Source organism: Symphalangus syndactylus, chromosome 22 (genome assembly GCF_028878055.3).
Source record: "Symphalangus syndactylus isolate Jambi chromosome 22, NHGRI_mSymSyn1-v2.1_pri, whole genome shotgun sequence".
Classification (NCBI taxonomy): Eukaryota; Metazoa; Chordata; class Mammalia; order Primates; family Hylobatidae; genus Symphalangus; species Symphalangus syndactylus.
This window is the reverse complement of record NC_072444.2, coordinates 17,916,200-17,936,619: the sequence shown is the minus strand read 5'-3', so window position 1 is coordinate 17,936,619 and position 20,420 is coordinate 17,916,200. Positions and strand designations below refer to the sequence as shown.

The 20,420-nt window shown below is 45.5% G+C and overlaps 1 protein-coding gene across 8 annotated transcripts in view; it reads right to left on the bottom strand.

Annotated features, from left to right (window-relative positions):
- CAPZB (capping actin protein of muscle Z-line subunit beta) overlaps positions 1–20,420 on the bottom strand; it is a 147,691-nt gene that overhangs the window by 71,015 nt on the left and 56,256 nt on the right. For all 8 annotated transcript variants that reach the window (XM_055262312.2, XM_063631753.1, XM_063631752.1 and 5 more), the window contains exon 2: positions 11,095–11,184. In XM_055262312.2, the coding sequence (XP_055118287.1) occupies positions 11,095–11,184 (90 nt within the window). The remainder of the gene's footprint in view (positions 1–11,094; positions 11,185–20,420) is intronic.

The window sequence follows — 20,420 nt, the reverse complement described above, 5'->3', positions numbered from 1 at the left end:
ACCTTCTTAATGGACATACTGCTTTCTTTTCATCTACCTTTGTCCCTCCTATTGAAGCAGCAGGAAGTTTCCTGAAGCAGTTCTCTATTTGCAAAAATAGATAAATAATTCCAAAAAAACTATGTTTCCTTCTACCCCATTTTACCAAACACTTATGAAAATAAAAGGTTTGGCTAATATCACACTTAGGGCCATTGTCAAAAAAGGGTGTAGAATCCAGGCCATTTAGTGTGTAGGTTATGATCCTTCCCAGGAAAACAATGTTTCCCAAAGCGCATTCCTTGAAAGTGAGTTGGGAAAACAGGTTCAGTTCTTTTTTTATTAACTGCGGGACTTCTCAGAGCCTTTAATATGCCAACATGGGTGATGATGCTCTTAATGGATAATGGAGTCTGATTATCCAGACTCTGGATTTCCGGATTTCTCCCAGCCAATCGCTGCCCTTTATCCCTCAAGAGACTCAACGCCAAGGTGAGGGGATCCGCTTCATCAGAAAGTCACGAAATGTGCAGGTCACAGTCCAGCAAGAAACGAATCCACCCACCAAGCAGAAGGAGCAGTCATCCGTGAAGGAGCCTTTTCCAGCTATCCCATCTCGGTTTATTTTGCACTTCTAACTACTAGTGAGGACCAAAGTTTCACATATTAGGCGTTTGCGTTTCTTCCTCTGTGAATTGCCTATGTAGCCAGCTCTTTGTTCTTTTTTTTTTTTTTTTTTTTTTTTTTTTTGAGACAGAGTCTTGCTCTATCACCCAGGCTGGAGTGCAGTGGCCCGATCTCGGCTCACTGCAAGCTCCGCCTCCCGGGTTCACGCCATTCTCCTGCCTCAGCCTCTCCGAGTAGCTGGGACTACAGGCGCCCGCCACCACGCCCGGCTAATTTTTTTTGTATTTTTAGTAGAGACGGGGTTTCACCGTGGTCTCGATCTCCTGACCTCGTGATCCACCCGCCTCGGCCTCCCAAAGTGCTGGGATTACAAGCGTGAGCCACCGCGCCCGGCCAGCTCTTTGTTCTAACAAAGTATTCCTACTTTTCTCATTGATGGAGGCAATGCCATGTGGTGGTTAAGAGCCCCGGAGTCAGGTTGTCTGGGTTCAAAGCTTAGCTCCATCATCATACTTGGTGACCCTGGATAAACTGCTGGAGGCCCTGCTTCTTCCTCTGTCCAATGGGGACGACAACTGTAATTGCCTCTGCAGGTGCTCTCAGATTTAAAGAGAGAAGTGTTTTGCCAAAAGGTACAAATGCTTTTCAGAGTGTGTTCCTTGTTTTTTAATTTTGTGTAAACTTCTAAGTTAAATTTGCATGCAGTCAAAGCTATCATTTCGGCACTGGCTTCTGCACCTTCTAAAGGCCTCTTCCATCTCAAGATCAAATACTGATGTTTGCTCTCTGGGTCTTTCATGTTCGTTTAATAGTTAATTCTTCAGTCCATGAGAAATATGCAATATGACTACATGCTGTTGCAATAGAGTTTTAGTGTGTTTTCCTTCAAAAGTATTAGCTGTTTCAACACATTTATTGAACAATTATTTTTCTCCCAAATAGGAATACCACTTGTGATTGTTCTAAGTTCTTCCATTACTGGGTCTGTTTCTGAGAATTCTGACTCATTTACTTCCGCCACTCAGCTCAGAGCTCTACAGCTGTCTTCACCCACTGCCTGCTTGCCTCTTAGGTGACTGCCTTTAAATTAAATGTACCAAAATCAGCCTGTGCTCCAGCATAAACCAGCTAGAACAGATAAGATGCCAGGGGAGATGGGGGGACAAGAGCCCATTTGTAACAGCAAAAGGACATGCCACCTAGAAATAAGCTCCCTTACTGAACCATCCCGTTGGTTCTTGTAGTGCACTGCTTTTTCCAAATTTTTCACATTTGTTTTAACTGAAAGTATAGTGATATACTACTTGTGTCTGGGCAGGATGCTTTCAAAATAGCACTTTCCCCCCAAACACACACAATGCAAAGTGTGTATGGGTGGGGGGTGGTGGGGGGCTGCAATAGGAAGCTTTGCCTCTGCCCCACTGTTCCAACTGAGCCCGGGTTCCCTACAGCCCAGCTGGTTGAAGGCAGCGGCAGCTCCTCTGCTGGTCAAGCTTGGAGGAGCATCGCCTGCCCGAGCTCCACAGCAGCAGTGGCAGGAAGAGAAGTTTAAGTCCTTTTCCCTTAGGTACTTCCATGGTGACCATTCTTCCCCGGCCCTCATTATAAATTTCCTTTACATTTTCACTTTTAAAAGATGATTTAGCTTTGGCAGGACATTTAAGAAAGGGCACACTGTAATATTTTCATTTGTAAGGCTGTAATTCAGTGGGAAATACTGACTGGAATCAAGAGGTGGGCTTGACACCTCCTCCCCCCCAACCTCACAGCACGCATCACCTATCAGGTCAGAGACTCACTGCCCTCCTCCATTCCTCGGTTTCCTCCCACTCACTTCACAGAATGGCTATGAAGACAGATAAGGTCCTGGATGAAGCGTATTAATAATGAGACCCATCTATCGGTACTTGCTGACATCTGATGGAGATCCATTAAAAGTTACTCATTTTGGCCAGGCACAGTGGCTCACACCTATAATCCTAGAACTTTGGGAGGCCAAGGTGGAAGGACTGCTTGAGTGTGGAAAGACTGCTTGAGTTTACAAGTTTGAGACCAACCTGGGCAACATGGTGAGACTCCCGTCTCTACTTTCTATGCTTAATTTAAAAAATTGAAAAAAATTTTTTTCCATGTAAGTGAAAAGTATTTTATAGGGAATGAAAGAGGGAAGAGTCGAATTGTTAATCTGAGACCAAACAAAAAATAATTTCTATTTTGAAATTTGTAATCTCTGAAAAATAACCAAAGCTTACTGCGTGGCTATCTTAATGATGGGAGAGCATCAATTTTCAAAATAGTTAGCTTTGGAGAAATTCAAGCCCCTTCCCGTAACGGAAAATCAACTGTTACTGTTCTAGGACAGCTCAGGACTGGTGGGTGTATCGTTGTAGTCTCCTGGAAACAGTCTTTGCTCCCCAAGGAACACACACACAAAATAAAGCCCATGGCCCTACTAATCTCTTTGGTTCATTTCCTTTCTCTTGCACTCCTCTCTTTCATTCATTCCACCGTAATTGTCTGGATTGCCTTTACAGGAGGCAATTAATCGCATTCTTAATTGGCTAAAATGAGGAACCATTATGCTGCATGTAACAGAACTCATCAGAATCTGAAATCACTTCTGGCCAAATCTATGAGGGAGCTGGTCAGGTGAGAGCACCCCAGGAAGCCCCACTTCCTCTTTCTAAGCAAATCATGCCTTTTTTCCTGGTGGAGAAGGGCTGCCTGGCTGCCACCTGGACACAAATCAGAGGCTGCACTACTAAGTGGCAGGTCCTCAGGTTGATAACAGGCTGGGGTCATGAAGGGCCGCCATCCTCTGGAGAGGCCAGGATGGGCGGGAAACAGCCAGCTTGGCACCCACCGTCCAGAGCATGCCTCCTGCTCTCCCTGCCTCAGTCCCCACAGCTGCCGCCCATTCACAGAGCCAAAGGCTCACGTGAAAAGACTGACCACAATTTTCCAAGGAATGGAGTTCATTAAAATACTGCTGGAGGCTTTTGGCTGGAATGCTTTTTCTCCTTGTAAAACGGGAACTATAGTAGTGTTGTCTATAGGAAAGCTCAGAATACGCTCAGAAACATCAGTCACAACAGAGACTATGTAGGGGCTGGTGCATATTACCAATGATTCCATCCATTCCCGGCTCCTGCTCCAGAGACAACATTGGGCTCAGAGGAGAAAACTTCCAGGCAGGCCCTAGGATGGGTGGGAGAGAGGAAGCCAAGTTTCCCCACCCTTAACATAAACCCATGGGGAACTTTGGTGGAAAAAGCATTTTTTTAATGTTAAAATGTCTTGCACGTGGGCATGTTATGGATTGGAATACAATTTATTTTTTAATTTTTTTCTTACGAGATGGGGTCTAGTTACGTTGCCCAGGCTGGTCTTAAACTCTGGGGTTCAAGCAATCCTTCCACCTCAGCCTCCCAGGTAGTTGTAACTTCAGGTGAATGCCACATTCCCAGACAGAAAACAATTTTCAAATAAGACAAAACATACAATGCTCTCCTTGAGGCAGGCACCTGTGGATTTTCCCCTAAAACCCCAAAAATGTGTATTCGCTCTTCTTTCTTCCTCTATTGACACGAGTACTTTGAGGAAAGAATGTGAGAAGCATCAAGGCACAAGTCACTGAGAAACCAGTTAAAAGGTGGCGAGCAATGGCTTACAGAAGTGGACATTTACTGAGAGCTGGGTACGACCATTAAAGAGCCTCTAACACCTTTACGTGTAAGTAAAAACAAGCACAGCTGCCAGTTATCCTGTTCAATAGATGTACAGCGTGCAAAGCTGACCACAGCCAGGTCCTCCTTCCAGAAATTAATTCCCCATGAAATGTCAGCTCCATAGAGCGAGGCCTTTCATCTGGTTCTCCACAAAAACCCCAGCACCTAGAATAGTGTCTGGTGCATGGATGGTGCATTTAATAAATGCTTGCAGAAAGAATAACTCAGTTCTGCAGCTCTTGCTACTCATCCTCAGAGCTTATTCACTGGTCAATGACCAATGGCCTGAGAGAATCCAACTAGGGTCATTCTTTTCGGGGATCAAGCTGAAGAATTCTTGCATTTTGACCTGTAGAGGAAAAGGCAAGGAATAAAGGCTGCACTTCTTCCCAGAGTGAAACACAGTGCCTGACTTCCAGGAGGTGCTCAATAAATGTCGACTGAATCCATTACCTTTTCACTTACTTCAGCTGAGACCCTTTTAGAAAGGCAAAAACTTGAAAACAAAACAGGGTCTCATTCTCTCACCCAAACTGGAGTGTAGTGGGGTGATCATAGCTCACTGCAGCTTTGACCTCCTGGGCTCAAGTGATCCTCCTACCTCAGCTTCCTGGGTAGCTGGGACCAAAGGCGTATGCCACTGTGCCCAAAACATTTTTTAATTTTTAGTAGAGATGGAGTCTCCCTATGTTGCCCAGGCTGGTCTCAAACTCCTGAGCTCAAGCAATCCTCCCTCCTTGGCCTCCCAAAGTGCTGGGAGTATAAGTGTGAGCCACCAGGCCCAGCCTAAGTGAAGACATTTTAAATGTTGTCTTTGAAATAAAGGACGAAAAATGCTGGTCTGAGATTGTTTGAATGACAAGGCTAAAGGGGAAGCTAGGGAAGAAGAAAATGTAAGCCTGCTTACTCTATTAACACAGATAAAGCAGATCCTATCTGGCCTTCAAGATCCCCAAAGGCAGGGGTAGTCATCTTGGGTCTCAGGCCCAGTGCACCTTCATCACCTGGGGGACAAAACTGAGTTTTGCTTCACTCCACACAGCTGTCCCTGGAAAAATGATTTCCAGATTTCATTGCTTTAACTATTAAAGACTGAAAACTGAGCAGCACTGCTTAGCAGACATCAGATATTCTGCTAATCAATCGTATTAATGAACTATTGACTCATAGTATCAGCCTTAACGTCACCAATCAATTACAAATGTGTGTGAGCTGGCTCCATGGGCTGCTTCACGGAGAGCAGGTTTTTTGGAAACGTAAGCAGCAGGTCTCCACCCACTCGTTCACTAAGGCCCGAATGTGCACATGTCCCCCAAGCACTCTGCCTTCTCATCTGTCAAATCACACTCCCTGCAGACATCATGCTGCCCTGATAGAGGTGGCAATGTGAGGGTGACACGGATAATTTCAAAGTATGGCTACTGCTGAGGCTGGCAGTGTGAACACCTATGCCCAGCTGGCTGTTCCGGCTACTTAAAAAGAAGAATATGCTGAAACGAGTTAACCTATGAAGTTATCAACTCCCCGGTAAAAAATCAGGATGTCTCTTCCACCTTTAACTCACTGGCCTGGATACTTTCCCAGCCCTGATGTCTTCCCCTTGCTTGAGTAAAGTCTGGGGACACCCAAGAGCTGAGCCTTAGGGCGACTATAAGAAACAAAGAAGTGAAGGAACTAAAAACGGGAAGTGACCAATGTTTGCAAGCAGAGACTTTCCTGCCTAGTTAAACAGATTCACGGCTATTTTTGGTTTGCTCTTAAAAAGGCAAAGGATGGAAGGCCTGCTGGGTGCCAATACGCAGAAACAAACTCCTTCCTCAGCTCAGGGCTCAAAATACATCCCAGCTGAGACATTTCTGCTCTTGCTGCCAGTGTGCAGAGTAAGGCCATAGAAGGGCCAAGTTTATGAAGCCAAGGGAACATCTTCACATCATATGATTCTTGGCCCTCATGGACGTGTGGGTATTTTTGAAACAGCTTAACAACAGATTTCTGCTGGATTCACTCTAGCACAATGGGATTAATATGTAATAAAATGATGTTTTGGCCATCTGCAAAGGAAGGTCATTTCCCACCAATCAGAGCAGGCCTCATAATCCCAAGGCAGCAAAAACTCTGATGCTGGGAAGAAAAAAGAAAGCTGATCTGGCATGATAAATTGGGCTGCCTTGGCCTGGCTGCCAAGCATCCCTCACATTTCTCTTTACCACTCTGTAATCAGACCATGGTGGATTGGATCCATTCCCCCACAGTTCCCTGGCCCTGACATCTAAGCGAGGCCATTCCCTTCATGGGGAATGCTGGCAAATCCTAACATTCTCGTTTGTCTTTTCTTGAAAACAACAATCTCCCCCGCTTCATTATCTTGGGCAGGTGAGCAGGGAGTAATGACTGCTGTTTGCATGGAGCAGCAGTGCATTAGCTACTTTCAAAACATCTGACTGATCCCAGATTACACAAGGCAAAGGCCCGGATCCTTTGCCTTTAGACAGGTGCATAATAGTGTTAATTTTCTGAAATTACAGCTTTGGGAAGAAACTACAACTGCATGTGAACTTCAATGCCGCAACAGTATACTCAGCACAGACCAATCCTTACAGAATAAAAGCATTTTGTAAATTCAGTTAAACAGGAAAAAAGAAAAACTGTCACTCCCAGAGAACACTGGCAGTGATGAAAATAAAACATTCAAAGAAGAAACTTCCAGGATCAGTCACAGGATCCAGTACAAAGCCAGCGCACTGCCCCTTATATGAGCACCATACGTAGCGAGGAGTTCAAAGCCAGGCCATCAATCAGAAAGTGCCTTTTGAAGCATGTCAACAGAGTTTTTTTTCAGTAGAGATTGGTTTTCGCCATGTTGGCCAGGCTGGTCTCGAACTCCTGGCCTCAAGTTATCCACCTGCCTTGGCCTCCCAAAGTGCTGGGATTACAGGCATGGGCCACTGCGCCTGGCCAATGCATGTCAATATAGTTTTAATGAGACATGCATTACCAGATCCTAATTTGTTGAAAAGTCATGCTCCATTTCCATTTTGACGTTCCTCATACTTCAATTAAAAAATTAATGAGAATACCGTTTCCCCAACCCACTCTGGATGATGGGAATCCATTCTGGCCTCTTGTTCAGCCTCTGAGGTAGACAGAGCCCCAGGTGGCCTCTGCACAGCCGGTGAGGGGAACTGGCGCCTCTCAGGCCGCCTCCTGAGGCAGTGGAGGAAAGAGAACTACTAATCATAAATGGCCTGGTTCCGAGAAGGGTTTTTTTGCCCAGTGTCTAGTTCTTGCTTTTAAATTATGTGAATTTTCCATAATATACCTATGTGTTAACATTTTAGATTACTAATGAATTTAATTAACAGTTTCTCTCCCAACAGGCAAAACTGACATAGCACATAGACATGTCACATTTAATCTGTTGCTTTCAGTGTGACTAACCCAAAGGAACCCGGCAAGCAGGAGGAACCAGACCTCCCGGCGCTCCCAAGCCACATCCCTATCCTGGCTTCTTCCCCATAGAGTCTAAATCATCTAAAGGAGGTGAGGTGGCCATATGTACCTTACAGGGGTGTTGTATGACTTTGAAGAAATAATAAACAACACAAACAGAAGTCCCCAGCTTAGTCCTGGGCACACGGCAGGTATTCAACACATGTCAGCTGTCCACCTCAACCTCAACCCACCTCCACCAGCTCTAGCATACATTCTACAGAAGACAAAGTTAAAAACAGAAAAGTAGGATTGCCTGAGGTCAGCAGTTTGAGACCAGCCTGGGCAACATAGGCAGAACCAGTATCTATGCAAAATAAAACATTTTTAAAAATTGGCCAGATGTGGTGGTGGACGCCTATAGTCCTAGCTACTCGCAAGGCTGAGGCAGGAAGATCATTTGAGCCCAGGAGTTTGAGGCTGCATTGAGCTTTGATTGCACCACTACACTCCAGCCTGGGCGACAGAGCAAGACCCTGTCTCTTAAAAAAAAAAAAAAAAAAAAAAAAAAAAAGTATGCTCTGACAGTATCTATAGAATGTCACACACTACATCATTTATCAGTGGTAGATACGGTCTGGCACTTCAACCTGTGTCCAAGTACCATCCTGCAACTAAGCTTCAGAGGTGATCTCTCTCATTATCTGGCTATGGCGAAAGACAGCTCTTGATATTCTCCTTCATTCACCATCAATGCTGCAATTTCCCTGTTAAGCCCAGGGAAAACCCGCATGGGCAACAAGGGAACCAGTTAACCAGGTTTTCATAAAAGCAGCTACATGCACATCCCTGAAAGAGAGAGTGATGAGGGAGTCCCAGAGAAAAGACACAGCTGTAGTAAAACACTTCAGTTGCCATAAGAACAAAATAGCCTATTAAACACCAGGAAGGGTCTAATGAGAAAAATTTGCTCATCATTTCCTACTTCTATGTTTGGCTTATTTCTAAAATACAGTAATAACTAAATTGGCAAACTAAATTTAAACTCAGCCAAGCATGCTTTCATGCTGAGTTTAGAAGAAAAACAAGCCCTTGCAGCTGACCAAATTAAAGGCAGATCACATCTTCAACTTTTGCCCACCTCTTCCACGTAGGATCAATCATAGATTTCTGACCAAGAAAAATGCAAAGCCATTAAAGCACTTCCCAGACCGCATTCTGTAGTCCTACCTCATAGGACTGATGAGAGTTTAAATATGGCTGCGCATGAGGCGCTGCATACAAGTTCAGCAGTCAGTGGGCTGATGGTGACCATTCTCACCACATCAAGTCCAAGGTCTCCTCACTTTCAAGGATACCTCCTACCTATCCAACTTTATACTTCAGTATTTCTCAACAAAGGACATCTCCTCTAACCACTCCAACCCACACTGCCCGACCGCCCCCAGCTCATTATTTCACACACTCAGGCCCAGGTTCTACACAAAACTGGACCCAGCCAATCTAATGTGCAGGCCAATGTTTAAAAATCAGGATATTCTGCTGGGCATGGTGGCTCATGCCTGTAATCCCAGCACTTTGGGAGGCCGAGACAGGCAGATCACTTGAGGTCAAGAGTTTGAGACAAGCCTGACCAACATGGTGAAATCCTGTCTCTAATGAAAATACAAAATTAGCTGGGCACGGTGGTGGGCGCCTGTAATCCCAGCTACTGGGGAGGTTGAGACAGGAGGATTGCTTGAACCAGGGAGGCGGAGATTGCAGTGAACCAAGATCGCCCCACTGCACTACAGCCCGGGTGACAGAATGAGACTGTGTCTCAAAAAAAAAAAAACCACACAAAAAAACAAACCAGGAAATTTTACATAAAACCCCAAATATATGGCTCCTCTAGAAAAATGTGAAAACAAGCAACAGAGGCTCTACTTCCAACAGGGCAACAAGCACCAGGAGTAACGAGGGCAGCTACTCTTCCCACAGGGGCCTGTGCCTCCAGATCCCACCAAGCCCGCTTCAATGATCTTCCTCACTCACTGGCTCCTGGCCGGGGACCCCTGATCCTGAGCACACAGTGGGTTCATTTGCATCACAACTATGTTACTACCCCCCTGAAATGTCGTCTGGTGGGACCCTCTCTTTTTGATACCTGCCTTCTCTCTGCTTACATCACAAGCACGTGCAGTTGTCTCTCTGAGCAGCCAGTGACCTCAAGAAACCTCTTTCTTCCCACTTCCTGCATTACTATGAATGAGATACAGCAGGTTCCCAACTCCTTCCACAGGCTCCGCTCTGTGTCACACACTTGCCTCTCAGCTGAGAGTTTGCATCTCTATAAATATAGAAATATTCGCACTACAGACCTTTCGGGCTGCTGTATAAAGTTTTCTCTGTGAATGACATGAGTGCCTCTCTTAGCAGTCATATATTTTTCCTAGTAAAAATGTTCTGAATGCATACAATGGAATTAAATAAATCACTACAGCATATGAACAAGTTCCCAGCCCACTCTAAAAATATACCTCACTGATGAGCCATGCTTGGCAATGGATAATCACATCCAAGAAGACACAGGACACAGTGGAAAAAAACAGAGGACCAGACTCAGGGACTCACGTTCCAAACCCAGCACCAGAACTCACTGCCAAGTGATCAGGGTGATTCGGTTGGCCTCTTAGGACCCTATTTTATTTCTGTCCAATATTTCCTACGGCTTTATAGATGTTTTTGAATATTTTGAGCACTCTCAAATAATATGGTGCTAGTGAATTTGAGGCAACATCTTGAGACCAATCATTCTGAGCATAAAAATCTATGAAAATGAATAGAATATTTAAAAACTAGATGTGACAGGCCCTTTAACAAGCCAACTTTTGCTTGTTATACCTTTGCAAACTAGAAATGAAGCCACGGAAGCATCTGACAGGTAGATGCTTGTGCTATGTTGGCTGGAGAAACTCACACGATAGCAGAGACTGATAGTGTCTGGCCTGCGTGCACTACTGAATGTCTGTGGGATGGGTATGCCCTCTTCCTCACCACGTCTAAATGCAAGCTTCTAGAAACTGAAGACAAGGCAGCTGGGGAGGGAGCAGACTGTCATTAACTTTAGAACTCCTAACTTGGGCTTCATCAACACAGATGGTCCTGAATGACAGACCACCATGTGAAACCCATCTTCTCTCTGCCTGGAAGAATCTCATAGGCCAGTGGCATGGTCTGCCAGGGAGAGAAAAGGTTTCCTTTGTTGTGAATTCTGCATGGAAAAAGCTACACAAAAGCAACCAATTCTTAGCCGCAGTCTCAAATGGAACCATATGAAGGAGGCACGTACCAGGTCGATCAGGTCGCTGAGGTTTTTCTCGATTTGCTGGGGAGGCAGGCGCCTCATTAGGTCCAAGGCACAGTCCAGCTGCTGATCACTCTGTGGAGGAAGAAATAAAAGTGGGTCAGTCATTTTTGCCAGAAGGAATATCAAAAACTCCTTTTAAAAAGCATGCTTGCCCAAGGCATCGTAAAACCCAAAGAGCCGTGCAGTGGGCCCTCTGCCAGGTCTGTGTGCCGGTAGCCTGGAGCAGGGGGCGACTGTGCAGGCTGTCTGCTCCCCTTTAACAGCAGTCTCTGTCTCAAGTGGGGGCATCCAAAAGACCCTGAAAGAAGTGGAAGCAGGCTGGAGATGTCAGAAAGTTCCCTCACCGGCTCCCCTGCTCCTGTTCAACAGGCCCTGGTGGCTGCAGATGTCATGCCTCCCAGTTGGTTCCATGGTGAGCACACTCAAGTAGCGGATTACTTTTGCCCTTTGTTGTAACCTGGGTATAAACACCAGGTAACATCCCCAGGCCAGGTTCCCCGATGAGCTCCAAGTGAGGGGAAAAGCCAGGCAAAGAACAAGTGGCAAGATGCACACGGGGTTAAAAGTGCTTCATTCATTCAATGGAAACCTAGGACACTAAGACCTGAACCACACTACAGTCAAGAGCTCACTCCACCCAGCAAACTGGACTGCAAATGCAGTAAACTATGTCACTGCAGCGGCAGAGGACTGGAAAGACAACCATTACTCTTGTTTATCAAGCACTCTTTTAAAACATGTTTTTAATTTTTTAAAGATAGGGTCTTGCTGTGTCACCCAGGCTGGAGTGTAGTGGCATGATCTTGGCTCCCTACGACCCCCAATTCCCAGGCTCAAGTGATCCTCCCACCTCAGCCTCCAGAGTAGCTGGGACCACAGGTGCATGCCACCACACCTGGCTAATTTTTGTATTTTTTGGGGGGTAGGGGCAAACATGGGGTTTTGCCACATTGCCCAGGCTGGTCTTGAACTCCTGCGCTCAAGCAACCAAACTGCCTTGGCCTCCCAAAGTGCCGGGATTACAAGAATGAGCCACTGTGCCCAGCCCAAGCACCTTTTCAAAGTTATGCATCCTGTGCTTCACCATATTCTCCTCACAGTATATACGCTGCAAATATTTACTAAGAGCCACCATGTGCCAGTCACTCTAAATATATAAAAAATAAATAAATAAAGGGAGGGAGAGAGGAACGGAACTGAGCAGAGGCAAGGCTGGTAAAGTGCAAAGTAAATTCAATGCACAGTGGGTTCTAACACAGAAGGCTAGACCTCAGGAAATGAGACAAGAAATAAAGTGAGAAAGGTGGGCCAGGTACAATGGTGAAGACCTGTGTATGCAACCCTAAGAAGTACAGGTGACTCCAAGTAAGGCAGATGGAGTCCCCAACACTACCCAAGCAGGGAGCCACTATCTGATTTGTATCTGGAATCTGCTCTGTTCAGACCAATTTCAGGATTTTTGGAAGGCCTAAGTCAACAAGCTACAGTCTCATAAAATACACAAAGTAATCCTCAAAATGCCACATTTGGCCTTAATGAAATACAACTTTTGAATATTACCATTTATACTCCAGGTCAGTTAACCACAAGTAGGCCGTGGGGCAAGGACCCACTTCATAGTCACAGAAGACATAACACATTATTAAGGAGAGTCAATTTCATTTTTTTAAAAAAGATATTGACATGGCATATACGGCCAGCTGTTTTAAAAAAGAATGAAAGAAAAGAAGAAGCCTGTCCCTTGCTCAAGATGGCTATCAGTGACAGTTCATCCAGGAACACACAACGAACTGGCTCCCCTGCAAAGAGAAAAGAAAAACACCACACCAGAAATTCTACCACTTGTTTTGCTTAATGCCAGCAACCATGAATTCCCCACTTGTGCCACGCACTTCTATGCCAACATGTGTCAGCCAAGGCCACAGTGACAGGTTTGGCCCACTGGCATGAGACGAAATTTTAACACCACGTCTCGGGCAGAACACACAGATAAGCTGATTCGACTCCAGAGAGACATATTCAATTCCCAATGCTGCCATTCATTAATTTATGGCCTTGGGCGGGTTTCTTAATCTCTAGAAGTCTCTATTTATCCATAAAATGGGAACACAGTATCTTCCTCAGAGAGTTACAATAATTTTGCAATGCATGTGAAACGTTTAATACACAGTAGTATGTGTTTAATGATTGGGGATATTGCATGCATACAAATATACATACAGCTTTTAAATATTTTTAAAAATTTTAAATGATTCCCCTGCCCAACCTCCCTGCCCCTCAACCCAGCCCTGGATCTCTCTCTCTCTTGCTCTCCTTAAACTAGAGCTAATGTTGAAACTCAATACACAGCTATGTATTCTCTTGGCCGAGCAAGAATAGAAAACCCTAAATGATTCAAGTCAAACTTGTTAAAAGGTATAAACTAGTATTTCTCAACTAGGGATGATTTTGCACACGTGCACACACATACACACACACCTCCAACAACCCTGCCAGGAGACATCTGGCAATGTATGGAGACATTTTTGTCACAACTGGGAGAGAAGAAACTACTGACATCTAATGGGTAGGGGCCGGGGATGCTTCTAAACGCCCCAAAATGCGATACACAGACTCCCTACGACAAAGAATCACCCAGCCCAAACGTTAATAGAGTTAAGGCTGAGAAGCCCTGGGCTAAAAATAATTGCTTTGGGGGCTGCAGATTCCCAGAATCTGATCAACGATAAAGTCCCTCTCAGGAAGACTGCACATGCAGGGAAACATTTTATATACAATTCTAATTTAAAGACCACACATACACTTTGGGAGGCCGAGGAAGGCAGATCAAGAGGTCAGGAGATTGAGACCATCCTGGCTAACGTGGTGAAACCCCGTCTCTACTAAAAATACAAAAAAATTAGCCGGGCGTGGTGGCAGGTGCCTGTAGTTCCAGCTACTAGGGAGGCTGAGCTTGCAGTGAGCCCAGATCACTCCAGCCTGGGCGACAGAGCGAGACTCCATCTCAAAAAAAAGAAAAAAACCAACAAAAAAAACCCCACACATAACCCCTAAAAATTTCTGGTCTTCAGAAAGTATCTCAACTAGATATTAGCAATCCTCCTTATAAATGAAAAGCAAATTAAGATATAAGTAAGCCTGTCTAATTTGAAACTGTGATCCAGACAGAACACAGAAGGTATTAACTAGAAAACTGTGCAGTGTTATCTAGGAAAAGACCTAAGTTGACCAGAGAAGCTCAAGGTGAAAGACACTGTTTTAACCCTTCTTCGGTGCCTGTTCACAACCCCAGTTCCAATATGCTGATCACACCCCCACCCTGCAAGGGGGCTGGACAGTCCTCTGTAGGCCTGTATCTAGTTGACAGCACTAGAATACTACTACGAAAGGATCTGACTTATATTTTGCATTAATCCCAATTAATCTTAATTGGAAATGTTTCACTACAAATTTCTAGGGCTAAGGATGTTTAACTATCATTCAATGAGGAAATGACTAAATGCTTCCCATAAGTGAAGCAACATGGGAAAGCTTAATGACAGCTTTTAAGACGTTAAAATTAGAGTTAACTGGAGCCATTTGCTTGGGAGTCATCCCAAACCCTAAGGGGTCCAAACAGGAAATGGCACTGGAGGATGAAGCAGATGTGGATGACCTTCAGCTACAGGCAACAAGGTAAGTGACCCAGGAAATGGAACAATGGAGACAGAGGGAGGGGGCTAGTCCCAGGGGCCTCCCTAGGATGCTGTCACTTTTATATAAAGCTCAATAACAAGCAATAGTGAACATTCTTTTTTTTTTTTTTTAAGATAGGCTCTCACTCTGTCGCCCAGACTGGAGTGTAGTGGCACAAGCTCAGCTCACTGCAACCTCTTATCTCCTGGGCTCAAGCTATCCTCCCATCTCAGCCTCCTAAGTAGCTGGGATTACAGGCACACGCCACCATGCCTGGTTAATTTTTGTTTTTCTTGAGACAGGGTCTCACTTTGTTACCCAGGCTGGAATATAGTGGCGCAATGTCGGCTCACTGTAGCCTCGACCTCCTAGGCTCAAGCCATCCTCCCACCTCAGCCCTCCAAGTAGATGGGGGGCCACCATGCCTGGTTAATTTTTTGTAGTTTGGTAGAGATGGGGTTTCACCATGCTGCCCAGGATGGTCTCAAACTCTTGACCTCAAGCAATCCACCCACCTTGGCCTCCCAAAGTGCTGGGATTACAGGCATGAGCCACCATGCCCAGCCAATTTTTCTTTTTTTTGTAGAGATGGGGTTTTGCCGTGTTGCCCAGGCTGGTCTCAAAGTCCTGAGCTCAAGCGATCCACTTGCCTCGGCCTCCCAAAGTGCTGGGATTACAGGTGTGAGCCACTGCACCTGGCCATGAACACTCTTATTATTTAGACATGTGTTTTAGACTAATATAACAAGGCTTCTTTTTTCTTTAAGCCAAGAAAAAGGAATGATAAATACAACATTTAAGAAGAGTAGAAGAGCAGTTCCAGGGAAGCCACGAGGGGAAGATGAAAGCTATGGGGGAAAGCCATGAGGAGAAGATGAGACCTAGACATATATATATATATATAAAGCTCAATAACAAGCAATAGTGAACATTCTTTTTTTTTTCTTAAGATAGGCTCTCACTCTGTCGCCCAGACTGGAGTGTAGTGGCACAAGCTCAGCTCACTGCAACCTCTTATCTCCTGGGCTCAAGCTATCCTGCCATCTCAGCCTCCTAAGTAGCTGGGATTACAGGCACACGCCACCATGCCTGGTTAATTTTATATATATATATATATATATACGTATATATATATATACACATATATATATATACATATATATATACGTATATATATGTATATATATATATATATATATGTCTAGGTCTCACATGGAATGGCAGGTTCAAGGGTATTCATCATAATCACGATGCTTAAGTTATGATTATCAGATATCTAAACTTTTTTTAAAGGTAACAGAAAAAACTACAAGTATGCAGGGAGCGATGGTGCGTGCCTGTAGTTCCAGCTACTCGGGAGGCTGAGGCAGGAGGATCGTTCAAGCCCAGGAGTTCTGGGTTGTAGTGTGCTATGCCCATCAGGTGTCCGCACTAAGTTTGGCATCAATAGAGTGACTTCCTGGGAGCAGGGAACCACCAGGTTGCCTAAGGAGGGGTGAACTGGCCCAGGACAGAAATGGAGCAGGTCAAAAAATACAAGGAAGAGCAAGTAAAGAGAGGGCTTAGGACTCAGGAGTCCAGGGTCCAAGGTATGCCCTGTCACTAGACATCTGTGTGCTTTGGACTGCTCACTTAACCTCATGGCCTGGGATTTGGCCCAGATGAACTCTAAGACTCCTTCTAGATGGAGTGTCCTCTATCCTACTGCGAGAGCAGACACGCCCAACCACCACACCCTTCAAAACAAGACCATCATCCTGGATTTGGCCGCTTGCAGGCCAGCAACTGGGTTATAATTCAACAACTGTACACTGAGTGCCAACCCTGGGCCAGGCCCTGAATCCAGCCCAACAAATGAGACCCAGTCCCAAGCCTCAAGGAACCAATTGTCCATAAAACAGCAAATAACCACAAGGTCCTGTGGTGTGTATAATGATGAGACAGAGAAGGTACAAAGAGACAAGGCACAGTTCACAATACACTGATTTGTACTTCTTTGTGTCAATTATTTTCCTAGGACTTCCCACCCTCACATGACTACAAAATAAACAGAAGGCCAGTCAGGGGAAGTAAACTGTCACCCAGTGGCTAAGAGCTCTCCACAGGCCAGCTCCTTCAAAACTCTGACTGGTCCAGGCACCTCCTTCATACAATGAGCTTCACCAGTTCCACCTCCCAATGGTGTGCTCCAGGTGGAAAGGTAAATAGTAAAAGGACCATTCCTCCTTATCCTCCGGAATTCTCTGCCCATTCAATTAATCATCCGATCATTATGTGAGTGCTTCCTAGGTAACAAGCACTGTTTTTGATGCTGAGTGGTGAACACAGAAGTCTCTGCTCTTCATGGAGCTTATGGTGCAGTCAAAATCAGTATGGAAAAAAAAATCAAGGAAGAGTCCTTGTTTAGGATGTCAAATAATAAGGGGGGGACAGTTACCCCATTGTAAGCTGGCAAGGCTCCAAGGGGTAGGTTTAGGGGGTTTTTTGTGTTATTTTCTTATTTTGGTACATAAACTGAGATAAGAAATATTTCACTTCCTGTTTTCATATGATTTAAAGAAAAAGCATAAAATTGCTTAAATCACCCTGCAATAAATAAAACCACCATTAATACAGACTAAAACAATTTTTCAGAATAAGAAATCAGTCAAATAAAACCCTACCATCTAAATATCTGCTACAGTGTTCAGACATCTGACGGTATTGTGAAATCATTTGCATACAGGAAAACTTGGCCTACTAGGCAAACTCCAGGGCAAAGTCTGATTTGGAAACCATCATCAAGTGAGATGTAACCAGTCCCTACACTCCAAGTTTGGTAGAGTAAACACACCATCCACAACAACGTCAATGTCAGAGTAGAGGTGCCCACTACGCAGGGCGGGGAGCCCCAGAAGATGTCTCAGAACGGGGCCACAGGAGCGGGTTAGCCCTGGATGGGCAGGTGTGCCTTTCCAGGCAGCAGGTGCAGCAGGGTAAGGAGAGGTGAGCCAGGTGCGTGGAGGAGGTGGGGAACCATGGGGCATGGCCTGGGGAGGTGACTGGGGCCTTGTCACAAGGGCCAGATCACACCCAAACTACTCAGGGGGCAGCTAAGCTGGCCCCAGGATCTAGGCTCAGAACCTCACTTCTCCCCGCAGTTTTTTGCTCCTGTCCAGTGTATAGGTAAGGCATCTGTGCCACATTCTTTAAAATCCACTTTTCTGTGAGGGTTTTGGAGCCCCTAGAGATTTTCCCACAGGGGAATGACGACTGTTGTTGTGACTTGGAAGGCGAGGCAGATTATATTTTCCAAAAATGACCATAACAAGCGGTCCCACCCCACATCCTCCTCTTGCAGCATGACTGTGACACTCCTCCCACTTGGGGGGGGGCTGTGTCCCCTCCGCCTTGGAACTTGAGGAGCTTTTGTAACTTTTTATCACCAGAGCCCAGCACAAATGATGCCCTATGACTTGTGAGCCCACAAGAGACAAGGCAGCTTCTCCCTGCCTGCTGAACACACAGGCCTGGAGCCCACTCAACTACCCCGAGGCCACTCTGTGCAGAAGAGTCCCTGAGACTCCATGGACAGAGGGAGGCCACTGAGCCCCCAGGTGCTCCAGGCTCCCACTGTTCCAGCTTCAGCTATCTGACTGCAATAGCATGAGACCCCAAGCCAGAACCACCCAGCCAAGGCCCTCCTGAACTCCTGACCCACAGAAACCATCAGAGACAATGAAATGGATTGTTCCTTTAAGTCACTAGGTTTCGGGGTGGTTTTGTTAGACAGCAATAGTAACTGACACAGAAGGATTTGTCTGGTGACCTTGGGGAGACAGACTGACCAGAGACGAAACTGGGGGCAGAAGAGCTAGCAGAGGAGCCTCTACAGCAACCAGTTCTCTGGCTGCATCCAGCCAGAGGAGGAGGAGGACAGCCAAAGACTGTAAGGTCACAACACATAGGACGAGGTCAGTTACTGGAAATGGGAGGAAGCCCAAGGAGCCTGAGATGACTACGTTTCCTAGCTGGGGCCAACTGCTAGAGGATGGTGGCATAGCCTCACCGGAGTGTGTACGTTTTGTGTGTGCTTTTAAAACCCACCGTTTTTAATTTCAAAGACAGGCACAGGCAGTAACTCAAATTGCTAATGCTTGCAAGCAGAGGTCCTGCTTGGCCTGCTGTAGTGGCTGGTTAAGGCAGATTTGTGCTTAACAGCATCTGTCTGTACATAAACAACCAACCGAAGCTTCAAGGCCTTCAGAGGTTGTTCTTAAGTTCATCAAGACCTTCACTCGTTTACATTCCTGAGAGGCTTAGCAAATAACTTCATAGACAGCACAAAGGTAAACTCTGCTGGCGCCCAGAATGACTTACCACAAATTTATGGAGTCTCACTTAACCATGGTTTGTCTTGTATAATCTGTGACCCAATAAGCAACTTTGTTTAAACGTTGAATCTGTTTTCCGCCATGTGGCCCGGGAACAGTTTGTGCTGGGGGCGATTTGGAGAAGGAATCCTGGGCCAGCCCAGCCGACCACTCATCCTTAGGTCACTCTGGAAAACTGCACATTTTGGATTAATAAAAAGAAAAGTGCTTCCTGCACTGCCTGAGTGTCCTCTGGGATGTAACGATAGCTGTGCAGGAGGGAGATGCCTCAAACACAAACACACGAATATCCCTTGGATGACTTTCTGTTCCCATGGGAAAATCCAATTCCCTCGCTGTCAAGGGAATCACAGCCACGGCGGAAGTCCACTTGGCGGACCAAGCCTTCTTCAACCTTTTGGGGTCTCCTGTCTACCATCATAGCTGAGTCAATGTCATCTTTTTAAATTGAGTTTTTTTTTGTTTTGTTTTTAAAAAACCATGCAACATAAAAGGAACCATTCTAGTCCTACTCTGACCATACAGGCGAACATAAAACCCTGGGAGATGGCAGGGCATCATGAAGGAGGTGGCTCGGTGGACGACCCACCAGCCAGAATGGGTGACCTGTTGTTATATGAGAAATAAACTCCTATCTCATCTGAGGAATAAAATGTAACCATTTTAGGGCTGGACATAGTGGCTCACGCCTGTAATCCCAGCACTTTGGGAGGTGGAGGCGGGTGGATCACTTGAGGTCAGGAGTTCAAGACCAGCATGGCCAACATGGTGAAACCCCATCTCTACTAAAAATACAAAAATTAGCAGGGCGTGGTGGCAGACGCCTGTAATCCCAGCTACACGGGAGGCTGAGGCAGGAGAATCACTTGAAACTGGAAGGCGAAGGTTGCAGTGACCTGAGATCATGCCACTGCACTCCAGCATGGGTGACAGAGTGAGACTGTCCCCACACCCTCCCCCTACCCGCCAAAAAAAAAAAAAAAAAGAAAAATTAGCCATTTTAAAGTGAACAATTCAGTGGCTATGTCAAGGTCATTTGGATTACCATGAAAACATAACTGCTTTATGTGTCTCTCTCTTTTTTTTTTTTATAAACAAGTCTCTCCTTGAAAAAAAATTCTGTTGGGATCACAGAAATTAGATCTGGACTGACATCTCAATTTCATTTGAGTCCTGCTCCTTAATTTGACGATGCATAACGAGGTCCAGCACAAGTTTTGCCAGGGTGCACAGACAGAGGCAAAATCTGCGCCTAAACCC